Source organism: Lonchura striata, chromosome 1 (assembly GCF_046129695.1).
Source record: "Lonchura striata isolate bLonStr1 chromosome 1, bLonStr1.mat, whole genome shotgun sequence".
NCBI classification, from domain to species: Eukaryota; Metazoa; Chordata; class Aves; order Passeriformes; family Estrildidae; genus Lonchura; species Lonchura striata.
Window position 1 is genome coordinate 136,309,092 of NC_134603.1, and position 23,906 is coordinate 136,332,997.

The following is a 23,906-nucleotide window of genomic DNA, read 5'->3' on the forward strand; positions in this document are numbered from 1 at the left end:
GTCTCATAAAATTCTATGGTTAGAGAGTTGCCTTGACCAACCAAACTTACAGTATTTATAATATGTAATGCTTCTTTAGGAAAAATTCTCAAAATCATAGTCATACCTTAAAGAGTATTAATGACATTCATATTACAGTAACTTTCTTTATATCATCACCAGTAGAATCCCATGTCTCTTCCTCACTATTTAAAACAAAATTAATTCAGAGTAAACTAGTTCACAATAATCCAATTTGGTCTATTCACCTTCCTTGATGCTGGAAAGATACTAGTACTTCTGTCACTTTTTGGGTTTTTCACTGACACAGTAATTTAATATAGACAAAATTTGGGTGAGTCTAGACTCTGTCGGTCAAGTCTTCTAAATCTTCTGCATGCATGCCTAGAGGCTTGGATGTTTAAAACCATCTCACAACAAAATCTTGGTCAAGCTTATACTTGAGGGACTAAAAAATAACTCATCTTCCCTAAATTATCACCAGCTTGCACTGAACAGAAGCATAACAGAACATGACTCTCCTTCCCTTGTCATTATTAATAATCTATCACAGTTCAGAATAGGGACCATTTAGTTTCCAAGATTTATCATAATCAGATAGTTATAAGTAGTCTCTCTAACGGGTAAGAAATAGATCCCACTTTGGATTTGCCCCTTTTCCCACTGCAGAAACTTGTTTCAATCTCCTCTATCATTTTTCCTGCCCAAGGTTCCACTTGCCTGAAGCTGCACATCTCACTCTGCTTGCCTGCTTATACCCTAGGTTCTAGAGGGTCTAAGAACCTGTTCTCTAGGCCAGGTCCTTGATCCTGTTATTTACCAGGTGGTTTTTTTTGTACATCTCTACTTAGTACTAATTTTGGATTTATCATAATTACCACTGATTTTTAACTCTGCTACTGATCTTGCCTTGCCCTATAGTTTGATGCAACTCTGTATGTCTCCCTACTCAAACCATGCACCCTACTACTGCTTCCCTAGCTTTGGTTTCATACAGTCCTCAGCTTCTGCATTTCTCTGTTCCAATTTCACTTCTAACAGGTCCAGATATCTGCCCCAGTGACATAAACCCTAGGTTATCATCCTTGACATGGCAAATGGATTACTGCATAATATTCTAAAATTTAGATAAAGTTCCTATCAAAAGGAACAGCAGTATTAGTAGTTCCATCAATATTTATATGTGCAGTATCTGTCAGATACATCAGTGATAGCTTTGGTTTTATTACAGATCCATCTTAGCAATATATAAACAAAAATATACAGACATAGTGTTTTTATTGTTTATCTTTTGACATGGGTTCCAGTTAGCTCTTCTTTAGGGAAGAGTTACAGATTTGCATGTAAATGTTGTCTAAAGATGTCAGGACTCCGAGTCATCTATTTTCTCTGTTGGAAAAAATGTACTAATATATTTATCAATTTTTAAAATACAGCCAATAAATACAATATGTGGTTGGACTACAAATCAGCATTTTATTATAAAATATACAGTAACATGTCTTCAATACAACAGAACCAAACATAGATGACATTTTTATATTTCCCCACATCAGGTTTATAATAGATTTTTATTGGTAAATTTAAATTTCTTTTACTGGTGCGTGATGAAAATGTGTGAATCAGGACTATTAATGCTTGTTTACTTCTCAGCTATGACGGTCTTGCTTCTTGCCATCCTTTGAGAGAAGCTTAATTTGTCATGAGCTCATCTTCACAGGAGATGTGGCATCTCAGAGATTCCCACCTAACATAGGTCACTGAGGTCATCTTTTTTCCACTACCTTTACCCAGGTTTTGAAACCATGCTGGAATAAATAAGGTCACAGCTGCCACTGGCACAGATGTTACATCCATGTCAGGAGTCAAATAGTAAAGATGCCAGGCTAAAAAGTCATTGAAATATTTAAATGAGCTCCAGCAATGGAATGTTGGACGCACACCACTACCTTATCTCTTGTACAGGCCCAGGACAATCAGAGTGCAAATGAGAAGGGAAAATAAGTACTCACTAACTGTGTATGCTGTGAGTGCATGAACATGAGCAATTCTTCTAGGAATAGTGAGAATACTGTATTTGTAGAGCTGCATCTAAGAGAAAACTAATGCATGAAGCCTTCTATTCCATTGTCCTGGTTTTATCTGGGGTATAGTTAATTTTTTCCCTAGTACCTGGTACAGGGCAGTGTTTTGGATGCAGGATGAGAATAATGTTGATAACACGCTGATGTTTTGGTTGCTGCTGAGTAGTGTTTGCACTGAGCCAAGGACTTTCATATTTCATGCTCTGAATATGAGGAGCTACACAAGAATCTGGGGAAGGGAGAGGGACACCTCTGGGACAGCTGACCAAACTAGACAAAGGGATATTCCACACCAGAGAACATCCATGCCCCCAGTGTAGAAACTGGGAGGAGTTGGCCAAAAAGGACTGATTGCTGCTCAGGGATGGGCTCAGTCTTGGTCACTGTGTAGTGAGAAATCATATTGTGCAACACCTGTTGGGGTTTATTATTCTCTTTCTTCTTTATTTTATTACTATTATTATATTTTAATATCAGTAGTATTATTATATGTACCTTGTTTCAATTATTGAATTGCTCTTAACTCAAGCTTTTTCCTTTCCTGATTCTTCTCTCCATCCTGTGGGGTGTAGGGGAAGGAGTGAACAGCTGTGTGCTTCTGAATTGCTGTCTGGGGTTAAACTACAACATCCACAAACTACCAAAGAATACTAGAAACAAAATCAAAGAAAAGTAAAGAAGGTAAATGGCCTGTAAAGAAGGTATTATGGCCTGTCTTTCTCAGCAAGGCAGGGTAAACTTACACTATCCAAGTTCTTTAAATCTTTACTGACCTCTGTGGATCATATAAACAGCTGAAGGTGTCTGACTGAGCTCTGCTGAAACGGATCTACAAATGTTTCAAGTAACTGGTCTGTGCTCTTCTAGATGATCTTTATTCTCCCAAGAAGTACAGAATACAAACCATTCAAAACTACACCTGAAATCAACTGTGTCCAGTTCTTTTTGGTGCCGTCACAAGATTAGACAATGATTAGGGAATTTAATTTTACTTAGAGACAGCCAAAGAAAAGCATTCTTTCTAGGTATCGCTACAGCCTAAGTGCAAAAAAAAAGTAAGATTTTCATAACCCCAAATTATTTTTTCCTAATGAATATGTAAGTTATATAACAACAATTTTTAAGTTATGAAAAAATACCAGTAATTATGAACTACTGCACAAAACTGCCATACATGTTTACTTAAACAGATTATTAAATGGAGGATAATAATAATAATAATAATAATGCATAATTATTCTTCTTTATATTAACATAAAACAGAGCTTTGCCTCCTTTAGTTTAATATCAGTGGCATTGTGCAGTTATCTGAATATATTATGGGGGTTTCATTAGAATTTTTCACTCAACTATCAGGAGATGTGAATGCAAGGTCTGCCTACATCACAGACATGCTGTCCTCTGCCACAGGTAATCACACCATGTACTCCTATCCAATTGATCAGTGCTCACTGAAACAAGACTTTGGCCTCCATTTTTTTGTGTTGGAAGACTATTTCTAGCAGAAGGCTATTTATCACCTTGCTCCTTTAATAATTAGAGACCTTCCTTCAAATATACACCTGACCAGCTTATTTATATTTTTTCCTATATCCACCACTTTTTTATGTCTTAAATGAAGTTTCTTCCTCTGCCAATGACAGCCATGACTCCTGTTATCAGGCTTGACTTTGCTAAATAAATAAAATATCTTTTAAATTTCCTCTTCTTTTTTCATTAATTTCACTATCCTCTTATATTTTCACACTTTGCCTGTACCTGCATGAATTCACCTTTCACGAATATAATGACCACAACTGTGAAATATTTCCTTTTCTGTACTGGAAATTTTCCGCTCCTTTAGCCAAGCTCTGGGGATTGTGCTTATCTTTCTCTCCCCCTCACTCCAGCATATCACACCAGTGGCTTGCCTGTAACTAATACACTCAAGCCTTCCTCTTTGCTTACTAATTCTTACTGTGTAGTATGCTGATTTTTTCCTATGCTGCTAGCTTTGCACCATCAGCAAACATAGTTTAAGTACTCCTGCTTTTTGCGCTAGCATAAAAAAATCAGGTTCTTGGAGGTCCTAGACTGTGCTGCACAAGTAACACCATTTCAGGACTATCTCCATATCAGTTCAACCTGATGATGCCTCCATATCAACTGCTGCCAATTACCACTTTCCCAACATGCTTCCCAAGAACCAACATATAGATTCTCCACTTGGTTGACCTCTTTTCCACTCCTTAATAGGTGGTTTTGCTGATTATCATCTTTACATCATTGGACAGCACCAACCGTGCAGCTGGTTTAACTTAAACAGGCTTAACAACTGTGGAACAAGATCACCAGTTATTTCAAGAGACTATTCATATTCTAGTGCACTATTCTGAGTATCTTGCCAGTCTCCTTGAGTTGCTAAAAATAAATCCTGAAATACTCTTCATTAATGTAATCCAGAAGAGGAATCTGTTCCTTCATGACCTACGTCTGTTGCCCTGGAAGCAGCTGCTGCATAATAGTGGGGTTCAGTACAACAACTCATTCCCAAGAAGCTGGGGAGATTGTCTCTACACAGAGGGCTGAATCAAGAGTGGATTTTTCCACACTGTCACTGTTGATGAAATGGGATTTTCAATTGCAATGCTCAGCACAGAGCAACCTGCCCAGGGAAACCTATGTTCCAATGCTGCCAAGTGATATATGCTCAGCACTGCATTTGTCAAACCATTTCCTCCACTAAGAGTTCATGTGTCAGTCTTGAAAATGGCTTGCTCTTCTACTACCTTTCCTGATGGAAATGGGAAAAGTGCAACTTGCTTCGTTTCACAAAACATCTTGTTGAGCCTCTTGACTCCAAATTGACTGCCTTGCAGGGAAAATTTGCTTTCTAAGATGTAAAAATGGTGTGACTCTTCAATCGTAATTCTGCCTCACTGGAATACGAAGGTCAAACAGGGAAACAACAATCATTAGATAAAGTGTTAAAAAGGGATTTCTGGGTTTAAGGGCAGTTTAAAAATGCATTCAGGACCCAGCAATTTCTTTTGTTTTAGCTGGAACTACACTATTAGCTGTTGATATCTGCATTAGACTCTGCTGTGATAAAAATCAAAATCTTTCTGTTACAAACATGCAAAGAATAAGTTCCACATGAAGATGGATCAAGAGAACATGAATAACTCCAGAAATGTACCAGAAGAGCAGCTTTCTGGACTAACTTTGCTGTAAATGCCAGCAACCAAACCCACCCACTGATACCAATTCCACATCTCAGTTTTATCTCATCTTAATCAAATCAATAATTATCTTATATAAATCCTGGGGAACTAGAATTTTATTCTTCATAGGAGCTTAATTCATTGTTTTCTTTCTAACATTTAAGTCTGTGTGCACTTATCTCAGTACATTGTGACCACTAAATCACACAATACATCATCTCTTTGTCAGTATCCTAGACAGAGAAGATCCTTTGAGAATATGCTTACAACATAAAGGTCATTCTGAAAGTTGACTAAAGGCATGAATAAAAAATAAAACATTTAGTAAAGCCCTTTGAGGAGACAAGATTGCCATTATCCTTCACTGTTTAAGCAATTTCTTCAACTGCTTTTCAACACTATTGTAACATCAGACGGCGAGTTTAATGGCAGCTCCTAAGTATATATAGAACCAAAGCCAAAATTCAGCTTAGTAAAGTTTCAGAAAGTTACACAGCAGTGAGAGATTAAGAATCATTATACACTTGGCAAACTGACCTATTTCCAAACGATGCTGTCACCAGATGATATGTGCAGTGGGTGTATTTTAGCCAACAAAAGCTAGCAAAGTGCCAAGAGCTGCTGAATTTCCTGTTAAGAATTAAGAGCCCCTCCACACACATTTTCCAGCACAATATACGGCCCATCTTTTTGTCAGCACAAGTCTTCCTTGAAAAATTAGGGTTGAAAAAAATCACCAGGCACCATTTCTCATGGAAGGTAAGGAAATTAAAGGAAATTAAAGAAGCTACAAAGAAAGAGCCTGATCTGAGGGTCTCACTGGTTAACATGCTTCTGAAGTAAAGTGCAATTCTAGTTTTATACTTGGTGCATGAGTACCATGTAAAACAGGAGTGTATAAATGTAAAAGTATGCAAGACAAATGACATTTTATCTTTAGACAAAATCATCCCTCATGCGTGTCATCCCTACTTATCAATTAATCACTAGAGCATGAATATCCCAAGACAAGGCTAAAAATGGGACATAATTTTTCACTAAATATGCTTGAAATAGCCAGTACATTTCACAAAGGAAAAGAAGAGGTTTGAGATCTACTTGGTAGCTGCTTCCCAAGTTCAACCCCATAGAATCTGAATGGAGAATCTCTGGCACTGACTGCAGTGATAGCTTGCTTGTGCCAGTCTTCAGCAGAAACCTCAAGGTTTATTTATATGACTGCAAGTGAGTGCATTTTCAGGAGCTAATGAATTACTAATTTCTTGTTACATTAACAGCAACTGAGCAAACAAAGTTCTAGCCATTGCAAACACAAAATAAAACGTACTAGCATAACCCCCTTAGTGAAAATTTAACTTGGTGAGCCTCTGAAACTTGGGACTGTATAAGCCTACCTTCACTGTCTTAGTTATTCTAGGCAATGTGAAACTTGTAAAAAAAAAGCAAAGTCAGTATTTCCAATCAGCTAGCAAAAACAATGGGCATAGGGAAACAAATCTCTGTCTCTGGAGTTCAAAATTCATCTGCCACACAGAAACATAGTTCTGGTTCATTAGAGTCTACATCTTCCAGTACCTGAAAGCAAACATACTGGTCTGATGGTCAGCTACTGATCTGTGTTCTATCTTCTCAGTGTTGCAAGTGAGGTTAGCTAAGCAGCAACCTTTCCAATCATTCATTTAATGAAAAGCCTACTGCTCTGCCTCACAGTAAAATTTTATCTGTCTCAATCTATCAAATGTTGGAAGATTAAAATAAAACACATGAAAACTCAAGAACCTGACTTTTCTTATTTAGATACCCACAGGGAAAAATGCTAAGTTCACATATGAACCTTGTGTTTTGCTTAATAGGAAAAAGGCACACTACCTGTTCAAAGGCTCTGAAAGAAAAAGGCAGTTGAAGAAACTGTACAGTCATTAGTAGGAAAAGATCAAAATCCACCATGAAAAACAGTTTAATTTCTTCTGATTGTAATGCTTACCTGCTTTTGTGCACAACAATACTACTAAACCTGTTACCTAGACCATGCCACTGCTTTTGAGTTTTACCTCCTAAAACCAAAGGAAAACAGAGGAATGTCTTTAGGAAATGGCATCCCAGTAATTCTCATATTTAGAGGAAACTGGAAATAAAAAGGACAATCTTTTTCCAGTAGGAAAATCCATGAACTCTCTTCTTAGCTGGGCAAACAAGGAAAATTGAGATTCAAAAAAAAGTTGCTACTGATTTTCTAAGAAACCATACTGATAATTTTTATTTATGATTTAAATATAAAATGGTCATATGGTAAAAATCTAAAATTGACATATAATTATCTTCATACATTTGGTTTCTGTCACTAAAGTTTGAAAATTGTGGCACATTAATGAAATAAACTTATAAGATCAAAGCAGAAATCATGAATGAGCCACAGAAAGATGATTTTTCATTTTTCTCCCTATGAATGGCCAGTCTGATTCTGCTTACACCATTAACTAGACAGGTTTCAAATATTTACTGAGGACAAAATCAAAACTGGCCCTTTAGCCAGTAAGACACTGCTACACCTAACAAAGAATAAGACAACAAATCTAATATGGCTAACTTAGAAACAAAGAACAACAGCTGAGCTAACTGATGAAATACAGAATCTTCTTGTCAATTTTGATTATACCAGGAAAGTTGCCAGAGCAGTTTAAAATACCCAGTTACACTTTTTTTAAAAAGAATTATAGATACATAATAACAGCTTCCCCCCCCACCCCCCTCCCTAGAAACTGATTGTGAGTCAAATTCTCAAAACTGCACTTGAGTCCTTAAAATTTTGCTGTCTTCATGATGCCCAGAGTGGTTTCTGAGAGAAGTACATGAGGGTCCCTAGTCTACACTGCTCACAGAGAGAAATATAAAACTGACAATACAAAACAAAATTACCAAACATTATCAAGAAACTGAGATGCAGGTACACAAAGAACAGTGGGGAGGGATGGTCCAAGGAGACAGGCAGCTGCTTCCCTACATCATGTCTGTAGTACAGAGTACTACTGCAAGAAGGGTGCTGCAGCCTACTTAAATCTATGAATAAATCTGTCTTGAGAACACGAATCACAGCATAAATATCAGCACCCTTCTGAGACACGCAATTCTTGCAACCACTCTTCCATCTGTGATTCTTTTCATTTAAAATTCTGTAAATGAAGAGCAATAGCTTACAAAAGCCATTGTTGGGTCATTTAGTTACATACAGAAATTTGCATCTCAGTTACTTAATTGGAATCCCACAACTGTCACTTGTGAATACACTTCTCTGGTAATTTTGTTCAGACAGCAACCATATAAAAGACTGTCAGAAATGCTTCTGAATTATTAAAATACACTTTTTAAATAAAGGCAAAATGCAAAAACTAACTTTCCAATCCAGGTTGTACTACCCAGTGCTCCTAGGGAGACAGCATCAAGATTGTTGCTAGACATTGAAAAATAACTTCCCATCTAAAGAATAACACAGAGATCTTCACTTAAAACAAGTATTACAATTTAGTGAATGATTAAAGACATTATTTCCTAAACTAATGGTCAGCATTTGTACATGGAATCTTGCATTAAAATGAAGAAGCCCAGCACATACATTTACACTGTTGAAGAAAACATTAGTACTTGTAAGATTGTAGACTTCCACAAATTAGTCCAGATCAAACCATGTTTGAAGTCTGGATATCTCTTAAAACATAACCTGCATCCAAAAACATTAACAAGTATCTATTTCAAGCTATAAAGCTGCACCGAGCATACTTAAAATTAGTACTTCTCAAAAGGCTTGTAATGCTTCTTTTACACCTCTCATGTTACATAACAGCTCTTAGAAATAAACAAAAAACGGAGGACAGTATCAAACAGTCTTTGTGCTTTCCTAACTTGTCTACATGACAGTTACCTTCTTCTTAGCAAAATTCCTTAATATAAATGTACAGGCTTGCATATTTGTCCTGAACACCAAGTTACTGCATGTATTATGAAAGATGTGTGTAGCTGGTAACACTTTGCCCAATACACTACAGGGAAATAAATAACACAGCTACAATATATAATGCAATACTTACTATTTATATGTTTCTGAACGAATGTATTCAAAAACATGAGATACTCCCAACTGGAACTGATCAGCAATAGGGGTAACCCAGGGATTGTTCTCTGCTTTGAAGACTTGTTTTTGACCAGTTAAATCCAAATTACCTGAAAGAGATTAAACAAAACACCAGATGAAAAATATTTGAAACATGAAAAATTTGAAAGAAATACCTTGTGGTGAATGTAAAAACTTTTTATTCATTTCAGAGAATGCAACCATAACAACAGCAAATATTTCAGTCTTAGGAAAGACAAACAGAAGGACACTAGCTCCCACCATGATGGATGCAGTTCCACTCTATTTGTTTCAGTGCTGCTACACACTGAAAAGCATGGTTGAACCCTGACCACTTATTTATTAAATTAGTTTCAAGTGTGACTTGATAATGCATCTGTTCACCATCTCCACTATGATCTGCAGGAATGAAAGGAGAATGATTCTCTGGTAGAAGTCTGCTCTGCTGAAACTTGGCATTGCAAAGCATTCCTCAATCCCTGCTCCAAGGGCTTTTTGCATTCCCAGTGCCCAGCACATTGTACCAATATCCCGCTCTGATCTGGGGTTAGAGTGACACACACTCACAAAAGCAGACAGACAATGCCATTCTTGTAACATGGCAGTTTTACCGATTCTTGACAGAAGACGTAAGAGACCTGTCATGAGTTTGCTCTGGGCGTTTTGTACATGTTGTAAAAATTTACCACCCGAGCCCAAAATCAGCACGTGTTCCTTTCAAATTCCTCATAACTATGATACAAAGGGCTGAATTCTGGGATAGCATAGCCATTGAAATATTTCCTTGTGTTCTTTAAATTAAGAAATCTGTGGCCTATTTTCAAAATTTTTTGGTGAATTTTATAATTTAAGAGAGGCCTACCAGTCCCCCAAAAATCAACAATAACTAAACCACAGTAAGATAAAATAACTATGGGGAACAAACAAAAAATATTTACAGGATTTTGAAGACTGATAGAGCCAAGATGTTGGTTAAATCTGGTATCAACCTGACACCACAGCTTTCCAAAATGAAAGGGGCTGTGCAAGCGCAGGCAAGGGGAGCTGCTTCAATCCCTGTGCTCATTGCTCACTTTGGCTGCACGTTCTGCTTGACAGCTAATCCTTGGCGTCGTAAAGGGGGTTAACACAATTAAAGACAGGCCATTATACGGTGTGAAAAGATGCCAAGCATCTCATAGCAGCCCATCCCGGAGTCAGGAGCCACCGTTACCTTAACAAACCTTAACGAGCTCATCTGCCAGCCGTCTGTGCAGGCTGGCCGAGCCGCAGCGCCGGAGCAGCCCCACAGCCGTCAGTCAGGCGGCGGCCGCCCGCCGCACGCCTCGCCGCTTTATTAAGGGACTCGGCAGCCCTGCTCTAACAAGCAGCAGGAAAAAGGATTAAGTACTGTGACAAAGAGGACCTAATAAGCAGACAGCAGCGCGTCTGTGCCGGCTGGAGGCGCGGGCCGGCGCTCTCGCTGTCCGGATCTCGGGCGGAGGCTGCTGGGGAAGCCGGCCAGAGCGGCAATTAGCCCTAACCCTCTGACCGGGGCTGCTGGGAAGATTATGTATCACTCAGGGGCTTGCTTTGCAACTGTAAATTGGATTTCACATTTTATTACCTAAAAAATATCCTGTATGCTGCTCTCTGAAACTACCAACATTGCAAGCACTCTGTAGGTGGGGCATCAAAGCAAAATCGATCTGTGTCCAACTAAAGAAAAAACAGCTAAATTTGGGGAAGTGAGATTGGCCACCATCACTGGTCAAGTTCAATGCTGCTTATACGAATAAGTCACATGTGCCCAAAATCTCAATATTTGGAGTCTCAGCTGAATCCTCTTGTCCCAAGCTGTGTCAGAAATTTACCACCCAGGGAAGGCTGCTGCATGTTTCCATTCCTACAGTACAGTGTGCCCACTTCCATTTCAATACCACATGGCCCGTTTAAACGTAATTAAATGAAATAATTACAAGTCTACTACAAGCCAAAGGAATCTTACAGCAAAAGCAAGAGTGCTCAAGCAGAATAACCTGTGGGCCCCCATGCCAATGTAATAGCTTTATTTTCCTGTCTTCCCTTTTTTTCCTAAAACACATTGGAAGGAGACAAATATTTCATTTCACCTTCAGAGGGAAACAGAGGCTCTAATTCATCTATTTACAGTGGAAATTGGGGCACACAAAAATTCAGCATCCACCCCAAAATCCACCCCATCCCTGCCCAGGACGTCCTTCTGGAAGCCTTGCCAGCAGCAGCTGGCCTGGCAGCCCATCCCACCGGCCACCTAGAGCTGGAGTGAGAGCCTAGGGATTTTAGGTGAAGAATTTAATAAAGTGTGGTAGTGAGAAAAAGAACAACTTGTCTGTCCTCATAGCAAGTACCAGATTCTCCGCAGGTGAGTGAAGAAGGGCTGCCCTGCAGAAGACAGGAAGGACAGGGCAATCAGTGCTTGAAAAACATCGCTGCTGGATACCAAAATTTCCATCTGGAAATGAAGGACAGAAATAGGCAGGAAAATAAATAGGATAAGAAGTTACAGGGAGAGTGCCCCACCTCATCAGAACTAAGTAAAAAATGGAGTCTAACCCTCCTGACACAAGGCAAGCCATTTGAGCACAAAGAAGCCACATAGTTAAAAAAGAGACAGAAGGGAAACGTGTCTCTTCTGCATCACCATATCCTGGTGTCCTTTCTGTGCTTACAGCTAAAAAAATCCATGAATCAATGGTGTACACACCTAATTCTCCTCCGGCTGCAGGACATCCAGGAGTCCCAAGCACAAGGCTGAAGTCTCAGTAACATCTCAGGAACAGTATGTGCTGGGGCAGCCAAACACACAGAAGCACTGCATGGACCCTTCTGCTACAGTGCAGAAGACAAATCCAGCAGTGTGGAAGAGATGATCACACTTGCCTGAAGCAATGGCTCTGGCACCAGGCTCCCCAGAGGAGTGCCCAGCAACTGGACACCTCACACATGTCCCTGTTCCCCAACTCCAAAAGCCTCCTTGCCTAGGTGACTTTTTTATGGTAACACCCTGTTAGAAAATGCTGTTATTCCACCCCTGCAGTACTAGAGCCAGGGAAAAAGCCATGGCAGATGTGCCTTCATGCATATTGTCTAACAGCAGCATCAGCAGAACAGTCCCCAGGGCTTTTGGAAATTTATATACTGTTCTGCTACAGAGATCACATCAAATCCCTCAGATACTTTTAGCAAGCAAAATACAGAATTACCTCTAGTAATCCTCCAGCACTGAAGACTCAATCATAAAATATATTCGGAGAGGAGACTGCATTGGTCATTGCTGTTTTGTTCTACATGCACATCTACCTATTAAAAAATACTTATCATTTCTGTAATTTGGCATAGATCATTTCACTAAAATTTTACTTCTTCATTATGGACTTAAAGTTCTGCTATTTTGTCATACTGAAAAAAATCAGTGACACCAAAAGGCATCACAATCATATACCTCTGGTAAGTGAGGAGGAACAGGCCACCTTCAAGGCTAGTCAGCACAGTGCCTTTCCTAGGGCACAGAAATGTAATTTAAATTATTTGAGTGCCTCTAAAATTATTCTAATAAATCATCAAAACTATAAATCCCAGCACCCAGGTTTAACATGCTTAAAGAACCTTCAAAGTCCAATGGGTACTTTTTCTACTCTATCTTGAGTAGATACAGATTTCCAGGTAGGAAGACTGCAAAGTAGACACTGCGGCTACCAGTAAGTGGACACTGAAAAGAGAAGAGAATCTGGAAAAGGGAAGAGCAGAGATCTAACAGCTGACTGCTGTGGATGACCTGCACAGAATGACCAAACGTCTTCTAAGAGGAGCCATCTGTGTAATTTTAGAAATGCCTGATCTTGGCATTTTTATTTCTGTCTCAGCACTCATTGTATCTAAAGATGATCTTAAACCCTTAAGTTTGATTGGATCTTGTAATTTAACTTCTTTGTTTATTCCACCTCAAAACTGGATTGCTCCTAATACCCAACTATTCAGCTGTGCAGACCTAAAAACTATCTACTGCCAAAATCTCTTGTTAGCTGCCACCTGGGAGCTATAGTAAACAGATCAACACCAAAACTCTTGAGAATTCAAGTGCAAAATCAAAGTGTGCATATTTTTAATTGTAATATGTTCTAACTTAAGTCACCCATTAACAAAAAATACCATTTATCACTTCCTAAACTCAGAGCGTGGACAGCCATGGGTGGGCAGAAGGGCCACCTCATATGACAGTGGGCACACCTCATCCTGAGAGATATTTAAATGATAAAAAGGCACTTACACTTTCTTGTCTCAATGGATCTATCCTGCACTTGAGCTAAAACATTATCATTAATGTTTCTTATTTTCCTGCAGTTCTGTTGAAATAAAAAGTGGTTTGTGAGAACATTCATGTTTTGATCAAATGCCTCCAACGGTCAGAAAAGAGCTTAGAATAGAAAATCAAATGTGCCTCCCACAGCAGTGTCTGACACAGAGAGTGTCTGAGCCAGTAATAATACTACCCCCATCACTTATGTGACTACTACCCATACCTTAATTGTAAAGTATCAGTTAGGCCAAGGGTGCCTTCAGACCTCCTAGGCTACTTCTGTCCATTAGACTTAGCCTGCAAGCACCCCTAACATATACAGCTAAGCCCCTCATCCTCTTGTGAGGTATGATAAACAAAAAGTGTCTAATATTTATCCAGCGGATGTATACTGGAGGTACAGTAAGGTGTGACTAATGTAGATAGACATTACCTCAATACATACAAAAGGAAACAGAATGAACACACACCTGGCTTGTTCTTTTCACTTGAATACCCCCTGGCAACACTTTAAATACTTCCAAAAATTAAAAGGTGAAATTAAGCAATTAAACAACTCTGACATTTGAGATGTGAACATTGGCATTCAGCGTAAGAAACATGATCCTAGCTGTAAAATGCCAGATCAACGCTTCTTTGTAATGGTTTAAACTCATCCCCAGTGGAGCTTCATTAAAATCAATGGATATAATTTTTAGCTTGTATACTGTTGAGCTTCATATCTGTATCCTGTTGATACTCTGACTCCCCTCCCAGCCTAGACTCTTCTTCATTGACCTCAAGGAGAGTCCTCCAATTATAACACATCCCTTTTAGCAATTCCTCTTAAGACTGCAATCGAAACATTCCTTCCCTTTACAACACAAATGTCTTACTCTCTGTCGTATATATAACAGGAGGAACAAAATTAGTTTTAGTAATTTATTTAGATATAAATACCTTTGAATCCTGTTTTATTAAATGCTAAGTAAGGGATCAATCCACTGCACTAAATTTAAACTTTGATTGTACGTAAAAATATGTCTGTCCTGGCTTGCTTTAGATTTGCTTTACACTACAGGGCTTATAATTTTTATTACTTTTGTGGCATTTGCTTTGTGTCAATAGAGAGAGAGATTGCTTAAAGTGTGGGGGTAGAAGAAATATAATGATTATTATGTCATGAAAAGGAAACCAAAGCAATTAATTCTGAATGATGTTTTAATACCTATGTAAAAAACTCGAAATATATACTCATTTCTATGCCACAAAGTATTAACAAAGACAATGATTTTTACCCCAATCTTAAGCACATGTAAGGCTGTGCACCAGTAACCTGTACAATTCCTATAAACAGGTAAGACCATTTCTGCTTTGAAGACAGTACTTTTGAAGGATTAGTAACAGAAGAGAGTAGATTTAAACAGTATTAATAAAGCAGCAGTAAGACAACAAAGAGCAAAGTCTTGTACCTAAGTGCAGTGTGACTCAATCTCTTTGGAATTCGCAGAAATATTCACGGCGATATTCAGAATGATAAACAAATCTACATCTCCATAGCATATGTCAAAAATACTAAATTTCTTACTGATGAGCTCCTATGCACTAAGAGAGAACAACTAAGTTTAGTAAATCTAAAAGTAGACTGAAAATTCATTGATCCAAAAGATCAATCCCAGCAACACTTCTGCTCTTTCACCCCTACATCCTTATACTGAAGAAGGTATAACAGTATCACTTCAAGTCACCAGCACTTCAGAGAACCCTGAAATAGCATTTGTGGTGGTTCTACAAACATGGAAAAAGGTTTAAGGCTCAGATAACAAGAAGCCAGACTCAGTACATGCAAATAAACGAGATACTCCAGAGCATCCATCACACAGAAGCAGGCTGGAAGTCTTCCCCTGGTTCCTCTCCTAACCACACAGATAGGAATGCCTGCAATCTCCCTTGTGAGGGTTAGACAGGAAGCCCCAGTGTAAGAGAAGGCTGAGGGAGCAATCTGAAAATCAAACACTGAGGCCAAAATCCATCCTGTTTTACAATTACTTTCAGGGAGTTAAAACAGGCTTTACAACATCACATGTTATTCTTACAACTTCTTAGATGTACATGATAATTTCCAATAATGAGTTTGGAGATGAGACCCCAACTTCAGCATTGACCTGAATACATGCAACAGTAAATCTGTGTCAGTTCAGTAACTGAAGAGCTTACATATTTCAAACAGAAAAACATCTGGTCTGAAAAACATCAGGAGATGGAGACTCTACTCTGCCAGTTGTGTCATATTCTAATGGTTCATCACTGTCAAAACACATTCTTTACTTCTGAGCTGAACTAAGCTGACTTATTTCTAAAACACTGCTGTGCTCCCTCTGCCCATCTGCAAGGGGAAAGACCATCTATGCTTTCTTCTCATGGAGCGAGTGAGAATCAGCAGCCAAGTGTTCTCTCACTCTACTTTGATAGGTTAAATAGTCTGATTATACTGTGATCCCATAGTAGCTACTCCATTTGCTTCAACTCTTAGTAAGAGGAACATAGTTGAAATAAATCAAGTAAAAGCAGACCAACTAAATCTTGAATTCTTTATCCTTGATGAAAATGGGAAGCATTAAAGGGCAAACTGGTATTGCCTCAGCTACAGCTATTAAAATTGTATGGGAAGAGAATTTTACCCTCCAGTACATTTCATAGGAGTTTAAAACAAAGTGAATGTAGTCCCGAGATGTTTATACAAAATTCCAGCATCAAAGCAAAGTCAGCTACAATCTTTAACAAAATAACAAAATGTAATGGAAAGTCTGACACTTCTGAATGTGTCAGGACTGAAGATGAAGCCTGGGAAAGAAGAGGATGGATGGCTGAACCACCACCTTCAACCACACTTCTGGTATTAAATACAGAAAGATTATAGCCCTAACCTGGCTGGGCAAACTCAAGTTTTCACATTCAGGTGACAGGAGGAGAGGTTAACTCTATGGGAACAAGGAGAGAGCTGTGGAAACTTCCACCATCACAGTACGCAACAAACAGACCTAACCAGGATAACTAGTAGAAAGAGTAAATAATAGTAACATTCACATATGAAAGCCATAAAACAGGAACTTAATGCAGCACACAATGTACTCCTCACCTAACAACACTTTGCTAATGGCTTGTAGTGCCACATGACAAGTCAGGCTGTTTGAACAACTCAACTCCACCACACACAGCTCTCAGGTACCAGGGCAACCAGCCCGGCTGGTGCCATTTTCTTGGTAACTAAGAGGAAAGGCAGAGGGACAAGCACTTTAATAAAAATCCAAGAAATAACTCGAAAATGTAATTTCAAAATGTATTTTTAAAAATACATCCTAAAATTATTTATTTATTACTTACAACTTGATTAAATTAATTTCTCCCACATTCCTCAGGTAAGAACAAGATAATTTTCTAGAAGACCTACAAGTACTGTGAAGTTTCACCGATTTCTTTCTTTGAAAGGTGACATGTTGTGCTGGAAATACCATTTCCTTCACTGCTCTGTGTAACAAACGTCCAGCGCTGACTGGGATCCCAAGGGGCAGACCAACAGTCACCACTAAGTGTTCACAGCGAAGAAACCCAAGAAACACACTACGCAGCAGATGGGTTTTGGAACAAAGGAAATTAACGTGATGTCAAAGTAGTTTAACATCAAAGACACTTTAATGGCACAGGAAGTATTACAGGCTTAGAGGATCAGCATCCCAATTTATTTTGAAATATATTGCACATTTTTTCCAGCATGAGAAACTCCCCTGAGATTCTCAATTACATGGGAATTCAACAGAGCATTCTCTCTTTGAAGGGTCCCTATCAGACCAAAATCTAGTTAATTTTTAAAAATGACCTCAAAAAAGACTCACTGTATTGCTTTTGCCCTGCACCTTTGAAACTTCCAGTCAAACACAGGTTGCCAAGTACTCAGAAGAGCGAAACCACCTTTAAGTACTATGAAACACATAAAATGAACCAAATATAACAACAAATGTAACATTTGCTCAGATTGGCTCTAATTACAGTACTCTTACCTACTACAGTTCTGACACAACGGATGAAGTATCTGCTGACAGAAACATCATTATTATGTTGATGGTACTTAGAGTACAGTCAACATGAGGAGAACCCACACACACACTGTAGTCATCCGAGAAGTGACTGTAGAACTTACATATTTCAAAAACTAATGTAAATCTGAATCTTCGAAAGTTTGGCAAGAATTACAGCAGTGTCCATCAAGTACTTTGAATTCAGCCTGGTTTCTAACTACATAACAAGTGGTGGGGTGTAGGGATTTTTGGCTTTTTTGTTCTTTTTTTTTTGACTTAAACCTAAAATGAGAAACCAAATTAGAGTATGCACAGATTTTCAGGGAAGCTTTTCTATATAAATAATCTCTCCATAAGCTATCTTGTTACTTACATATTTGTTATTGTTTCTTGACTGGTAACTGCTATATCAGCAGTCCCAGAAAACAACTTATTTTGTTTACCCACCTTTACCTTAGTTCCAAAATTAGAAGCATATCTTTTTTTTTTTTTTTTAATTGTAAGGTATCAATTAATTGTTCTAGTGTTCAGAACTGTTGTCCAAAGAGCCCCAGTGTTCAGGCATCCAACAAGCACCAACTAATGACCTGTATTGCAGGTGTGAGCAGTGCTGTGTTGTGACACAAGCAGGGTACAGTGACAGTTTATACTAAAATAAGAAAAGTTTGGCATTTACATCAACTAGTGGAAAGTTTCCAACATTTGGAAAAGAAATATCTTTTGTAAAGTAAGTGATTCTTATGTTTGCATATGCCTGTTATAATTACCTGAGTAAATGGCTATTTCGATTAATATTTACTTGAACAAACAACTGCAGCTACTACTTTGCGTAATACAATATTAATACACACATTCTAGTGTCATTTCAAAAGCCTAAATTTTAAAAGGTGTTCCTGTGATGGAAATATTGAGGCTTTTGGCACAATTCCTTGAACTTTGTATTTAAAGCCAATTCTTTATCCACAGAAAGTAATTTAGCTATTAAAAAATATATTTATGAAAAAATTACTTAGCTATTTTGATACAGAAATTAAATTTAGAAATTTACAAAATGTTTCATGCTTCTTAAAAAGGAACATGACTACTTAGGCAATTAAGATTTTTAGATTTTTTTTAAGTTGGTTTCTTTTTTTTTTTTTTTTTGAAAAAGGCTTGAATTTTCTACTTTTCCAGTATGGACTAACTTCATAATTTTGATAGTGTTTCTCATTACCTGAGGAAATTCCTTGATAAACTATAACAGTTTTGAACAGCAACTTATGAGCCGTTGATGCCAAATTCAATTTTGCAAAAGGAAGATGTTAATTGGGAATGTAATCTTAGAAATCACTGTTCTTGCATATGCATAAACACGACCAAACCACGTGTTTGCACACATGTGTTAGCAGCAGGGTAGTGTACACAGGCAACATTAGAATCTGGGCTTTAAAAATCATACCAATTGTTTTCACATCAAAAATGCAGACATACAGACAAGCCAGTTACATTCTCTGGGTAATTATTTAGCTACATCTTAGTGAGTACTCTGCACCATATACCACTCTTACATTCCTGATTCTCCTGAGAAAATCTTTTATGTGGCACATATGGGTCCACCCAGATGAACAAACAATGAACTTAAAACACATCACTGATGTGACTAATTGCATCTACCATTTTACATGGTTTTTGTTTCTAGTCTATTTTCTTTCCAAACTGTTCTTATTGTTAAATGGTCAAAACACACAAAGCGACAGATTTAGTGCCTCCTTGGCAATTTATATAACTGACTGCAACTCTGCTGTTGCAGGGAATCATGATTTATTTGTCTCGCAATGCAGCACATAACCTTTTAAATGTTGGGGAAAAAAATGCCAGTGCCTCTTTAAAGTTTATATATGACTGCCCACCACCATTTCTCATGAATGGGGTTTTGAGAGACAAACGATAAAAACAAGCTGCAAATTCCACCCACCTACTCCCAGCCATTTCCTGTGTTCATCACTCACATGTACTGTATTTACAAAAAAAGCATCTCACCCAGGGACCAATGCAGTCTTTCAGTCCTCTCCTTTCCTCCTGGGCAGGAATATTTCTCTTAAATTAGCAGTAGGAAATCTCTGCTAAACACAACAGAGGATAATAGTGATCTCCCCCAGCCCTGTACTGGTGCCACCTCAATCACACTGGATGACATTACAGGCAGACTGTAGGAGGTTATTTATTGGTATCTCCACTCCAAAGTTGTGACCCTGAGGCCTGTCTGTGGCCTTTTTCATACCCTATTCTTCATTCCTTCTTCTGCACTTATTTACATTACCTTTAAAAAACACTTTAGTGTAACACATACATCCTTCTCATCATTCAACTGTGCCCATCTCCATGGTAAATGAACATCCAGTGACTCACTGCTGTCCACCAGAGACTGAACTAAGCTAGTCAAAAGCCTTCAGCAGCTTTAATTATGAAAGTGATAATGAGAGAGAAAAGATTGTTTACTTTGGATGGAATAGGAGTAGCTCCAATTAATGCAAATAGGACCAGCTCACTGAAAAGCTATTTATCCAAAATGCACACCAAGACGTATTTGTATAGTTCTGAGTACATTATAATTCAATTTTAAAAATTTAGGAGGAAGAACTCGGACAGCAAAGTTCATTCTCCCTTAGATGGTATTAGCATGGCATTACCAGTCCATGCAGTAGGTTGTAACCCTCTCATGCCACCTTTCACTGGCAGACTTTAAAACTGTCTCTAAAGGGGCACTTCTCTAAACTGTCCTGGTTTACAGAAGGGAAACCAGGACTGCTGAGATTCATTCTTTTCTATGGTTTGTTCCCTGATCTCAAACAAGCCTTCCAAATCCTAGTCTGGTGTTCTGGTCCCTACACGTGTGCCCAGATGCTTAATAAACAAGCAGAACATTGTTTTCCACAGTAAATATACCTGCAATTTGGACAAATTACTAGACTTCAGTGTAATGTTCTCTGGAAATACATGCCAAAATCTATTTTAAAAATTTGAGATGGTTCTAGCATTATCCACAGCATAGATTACAACAGAAATTATGGCAACTAATCACAAATGAGGATCTTGAGTAACAGCGTAAAATGAAACATTGATTAATTAATACATGAAAAGATGAGTAGAGTTTACAAAATACCTTTTGAGTAATAAAGAACAGAGGCAACAATGACTTAGCTGTGTCAGTGAACCTCACCTTTGTCAAATGGGGCAAAATTACAAGTCCTTTTTTTACGAGATTGTGATATTGTTCTAAAATGCAAAGAAATGCTTAGAGGAAAATATTTCCCTTGGCCATCCTGAACTTTGCACGTCAATACAAAATAAATTTTGGGAATTTTATTTCAAACATTTCCATTTGGGATGGATTTTGATAGTAAAACCATTTAATGGGGATTTGTTGCTATGCTTCTAAGGCAGCAGCATGTTTAGAATATTTAATTAGCCAAAGAAGGTGGTTAGACTCAGTACACTATTCATTTTCCACGTTCTGAAAAAACCTCAAAAGCTATAATTTAGGAAGTACAGAAAAGTACACTTACAGACACTACATGTTCCTGAAAAGTTATTGCTGTTCTGAGAATTGATAAATAAATATGACTTTGACCAAAACCTAAAGAAAGTATAGCTGTGTCAAAATAAACATCTGAAATTGAAGGAAAAAGACCAACTTTCATCCTCTAGTAGTATGGCAAAAAGTAAAAAAAAACATAGTGGGCAAAAAAGCAAATAAATACCTTCCTGAATTCACAGAAGAAAAGTACATTGCTCTATAAAACAAAAAGCATTCATTGCATACTGTCACATTAAAATACAAAGCGTCAATGGATCAAAGCAAGTTCTTATGAAAAAAGGTAATTTTGCTTTATCATGCTAATTTCTGTCCCCATCCTTCTGAATTTTGGGAAGTATTATGTGATAGGTACCAGTAGAAACAAAGAAGCTTCCCCATGTAACAGTCCACAATAACAAGAAACAAGGAACACACCCTGTCTTTCAAAACAGGTGTTTCAAAAACAGGTAATTGACACTACTACATTATTCCCAATGAAAATACTTTTTTAAATTTTAAGATTAGAAACCAATTTCTGGCTTTGGGCAAACAGGAACCATGCCCTTCACAAAAAATAGAGTACTCCAATGCAAATCCAGCAGAATCAATACTTAAGTTTCAAGGAAGAACTTTACTTCATAGGTTGAAAGAAGCCACTTATAACTCTATTCAAATGTACAGTATCACAAATTCAAATTACATCAACCAGCTCCATTCCTTTAAGTTGAAGAGCTGTCAGCTCCCTAAGAAAGGCTATCAAATGAAAAACAAAAAAATCCTCCCATTTAGCTGTATTTTACTCTACTTGATCAAACTTCCACTTTGTCACTAAGATGCCACTTATGCAATTGTCAATTTTAAGATAATTTTAGCTAAGCTAAATAGTGTTCTCAAAACCCAGTGAGAGATAAGAATGGGTTTGCTGACCCAGGATTTATGATACATTATATAAAGAAAGGTTCTATATACAAACTGGCAATCAGGTGTACTAATACACAAGAAAAATGCAACATGCAATAAAATAATAAAACAAAACACATGTAATCTTCTGGCTCCTCCTGCATATCCAGAAAGAGTGAAAAAGTGAGTTTTTCTCAGGGGAAAGTAAATATTAGCATATATGATGACTAAAGCATAATCATTTCAAAGGAAATACAGTTCATCATCATCATTATTAGTCAAATAAATAAACGATCATCCATAGTCTTACCCAGTTCTGGGGGCAGCACAGTAAGACGATTTCCCTGGATATGCAGTTCCTTAAGCTGGGTGAGCTCACCAATTTCTTTAGGCAGTGATACCAGGTCATTGTCTCTAAGACTCAGCTAAGAGCAAATATAAATTCAGTCAGAATGATTTTTGGTTACCATAAAGCAGCCCAAAAGAGAGCTCCACTCCCTCTGCCCCCAGATTTCTCCTGAATGCTCAATCCTTCCAATTTATTTACAAGTGTCTTCTGGTAAACAAGACAGTTCCAGGTGTAGTGGTCTATTCCTGCAAACCTATCCTACTACTCCTCAAATTGACTGGATTCCATTCCTACTAGTGTTGCAAAAGTGAATTGATTTTCCAAGAATTTAGATAAATTACTTACTATCTGCAACTTTGTGAGCTTCCCAATATCTGGCGGCAGCATTTCAAAATCGTTGTCACTTAGATAGAGTGCACGAAGGGTGGCTGCAAATTAAATAGCAATATATAAACAGGGTGGCATATAACCCAACCATTTGAGGTCTAATCAATAAAAAGGAGTCAGGTTTGATTAATAACCCTGACTTGGTGAAAAGCCTTTGACATACCCAGGGCTCACAATAATAACAAGCAGGTCAAACTTAGATTTACTGGCTTATTATATTGTTGGTGAGTTCAGGAAAACATCTATATTCAAAAGGACTAGCACAATTAACAATTTCTGCAACATAGACTCTGGCAGATTCTGGCAAATAGCCTGAACGCTCAGATATTAGAACACAGTCATTACTCTTTATTACCCCCGATTCTTATTTATTACATCAATTTGCATCCTAAACAGACATTTAAAAAAATTCTGAGTTTTTTCAACAAATATACAACTGTGTTAAGTTCTATAGAAACCACACTGGGAAAGAGATCTGAAATGAAATACAGAAGACTCCAATGGTATAATTTGTAATTTCCATGCAAACTCTCAATGAAATTAATCAAAAAAAGATGACCCAGCACAACTATGCAGCTTGCTATTACTGAACAAGCATATATGACAGTTGGAAAAAGGAATTAAAATGGAGACTCACAAAGAACTGTCAGGTGTAGCAGGAGAGAAGGTGGTCAGATCAGCAAAACCTCTCCTTCCCACCAAAGGAGATCCCATTTGTCTTACGTAGCTCACTCCTCCTCTTCTCATTTCACTAAATGTGACCATTTTTAATAATGCTGACTTAAAGATTTCCCTGTGCCAGGTTACAATCACAACATCCCTCAGAGAGCAGCACTCCTCCTCTCCCCTTGCCTGTCACTTTGATGCTGAATGCACTGATCCTGAAGCCACCTCAGCATAGTACACAGAACAGCAGAATCACTGAAAT

The 23,906-nt window shown here is 37.9% G+C and overlaps 1 protein-coding gene across 1 annotated transcript in view; it reads right to left on the reverse strand.

Moving 5' to 3' along the window:
• RSU1 (Ras suppressor protein 1) overlaps positions 1-23,906 on the reverse strand; it is a 102,084-nt gene that overhangs the window by 52,567 nt on the left and 25,611 nt on the right. Inside the window, exons 6-8 of the mRNA XM_021551646.2 lie at positions 22,937-23,019; positions 22,553-22,667; positions 9,370-9,502 (exon numbers count right to left, since the gene is read on the reverse strand). Coding sequence (XP_021407321.1) covers positions 9,370-9,502; positions 22,553-22,667; positions 22,937-23,019 — 331 coding nt within the window. The remainder of the gene's footprint in view (positions 1-9,369; positions 9,503-22,552; positions 22,668-22,936; positions 23,020-23,906) is intronic.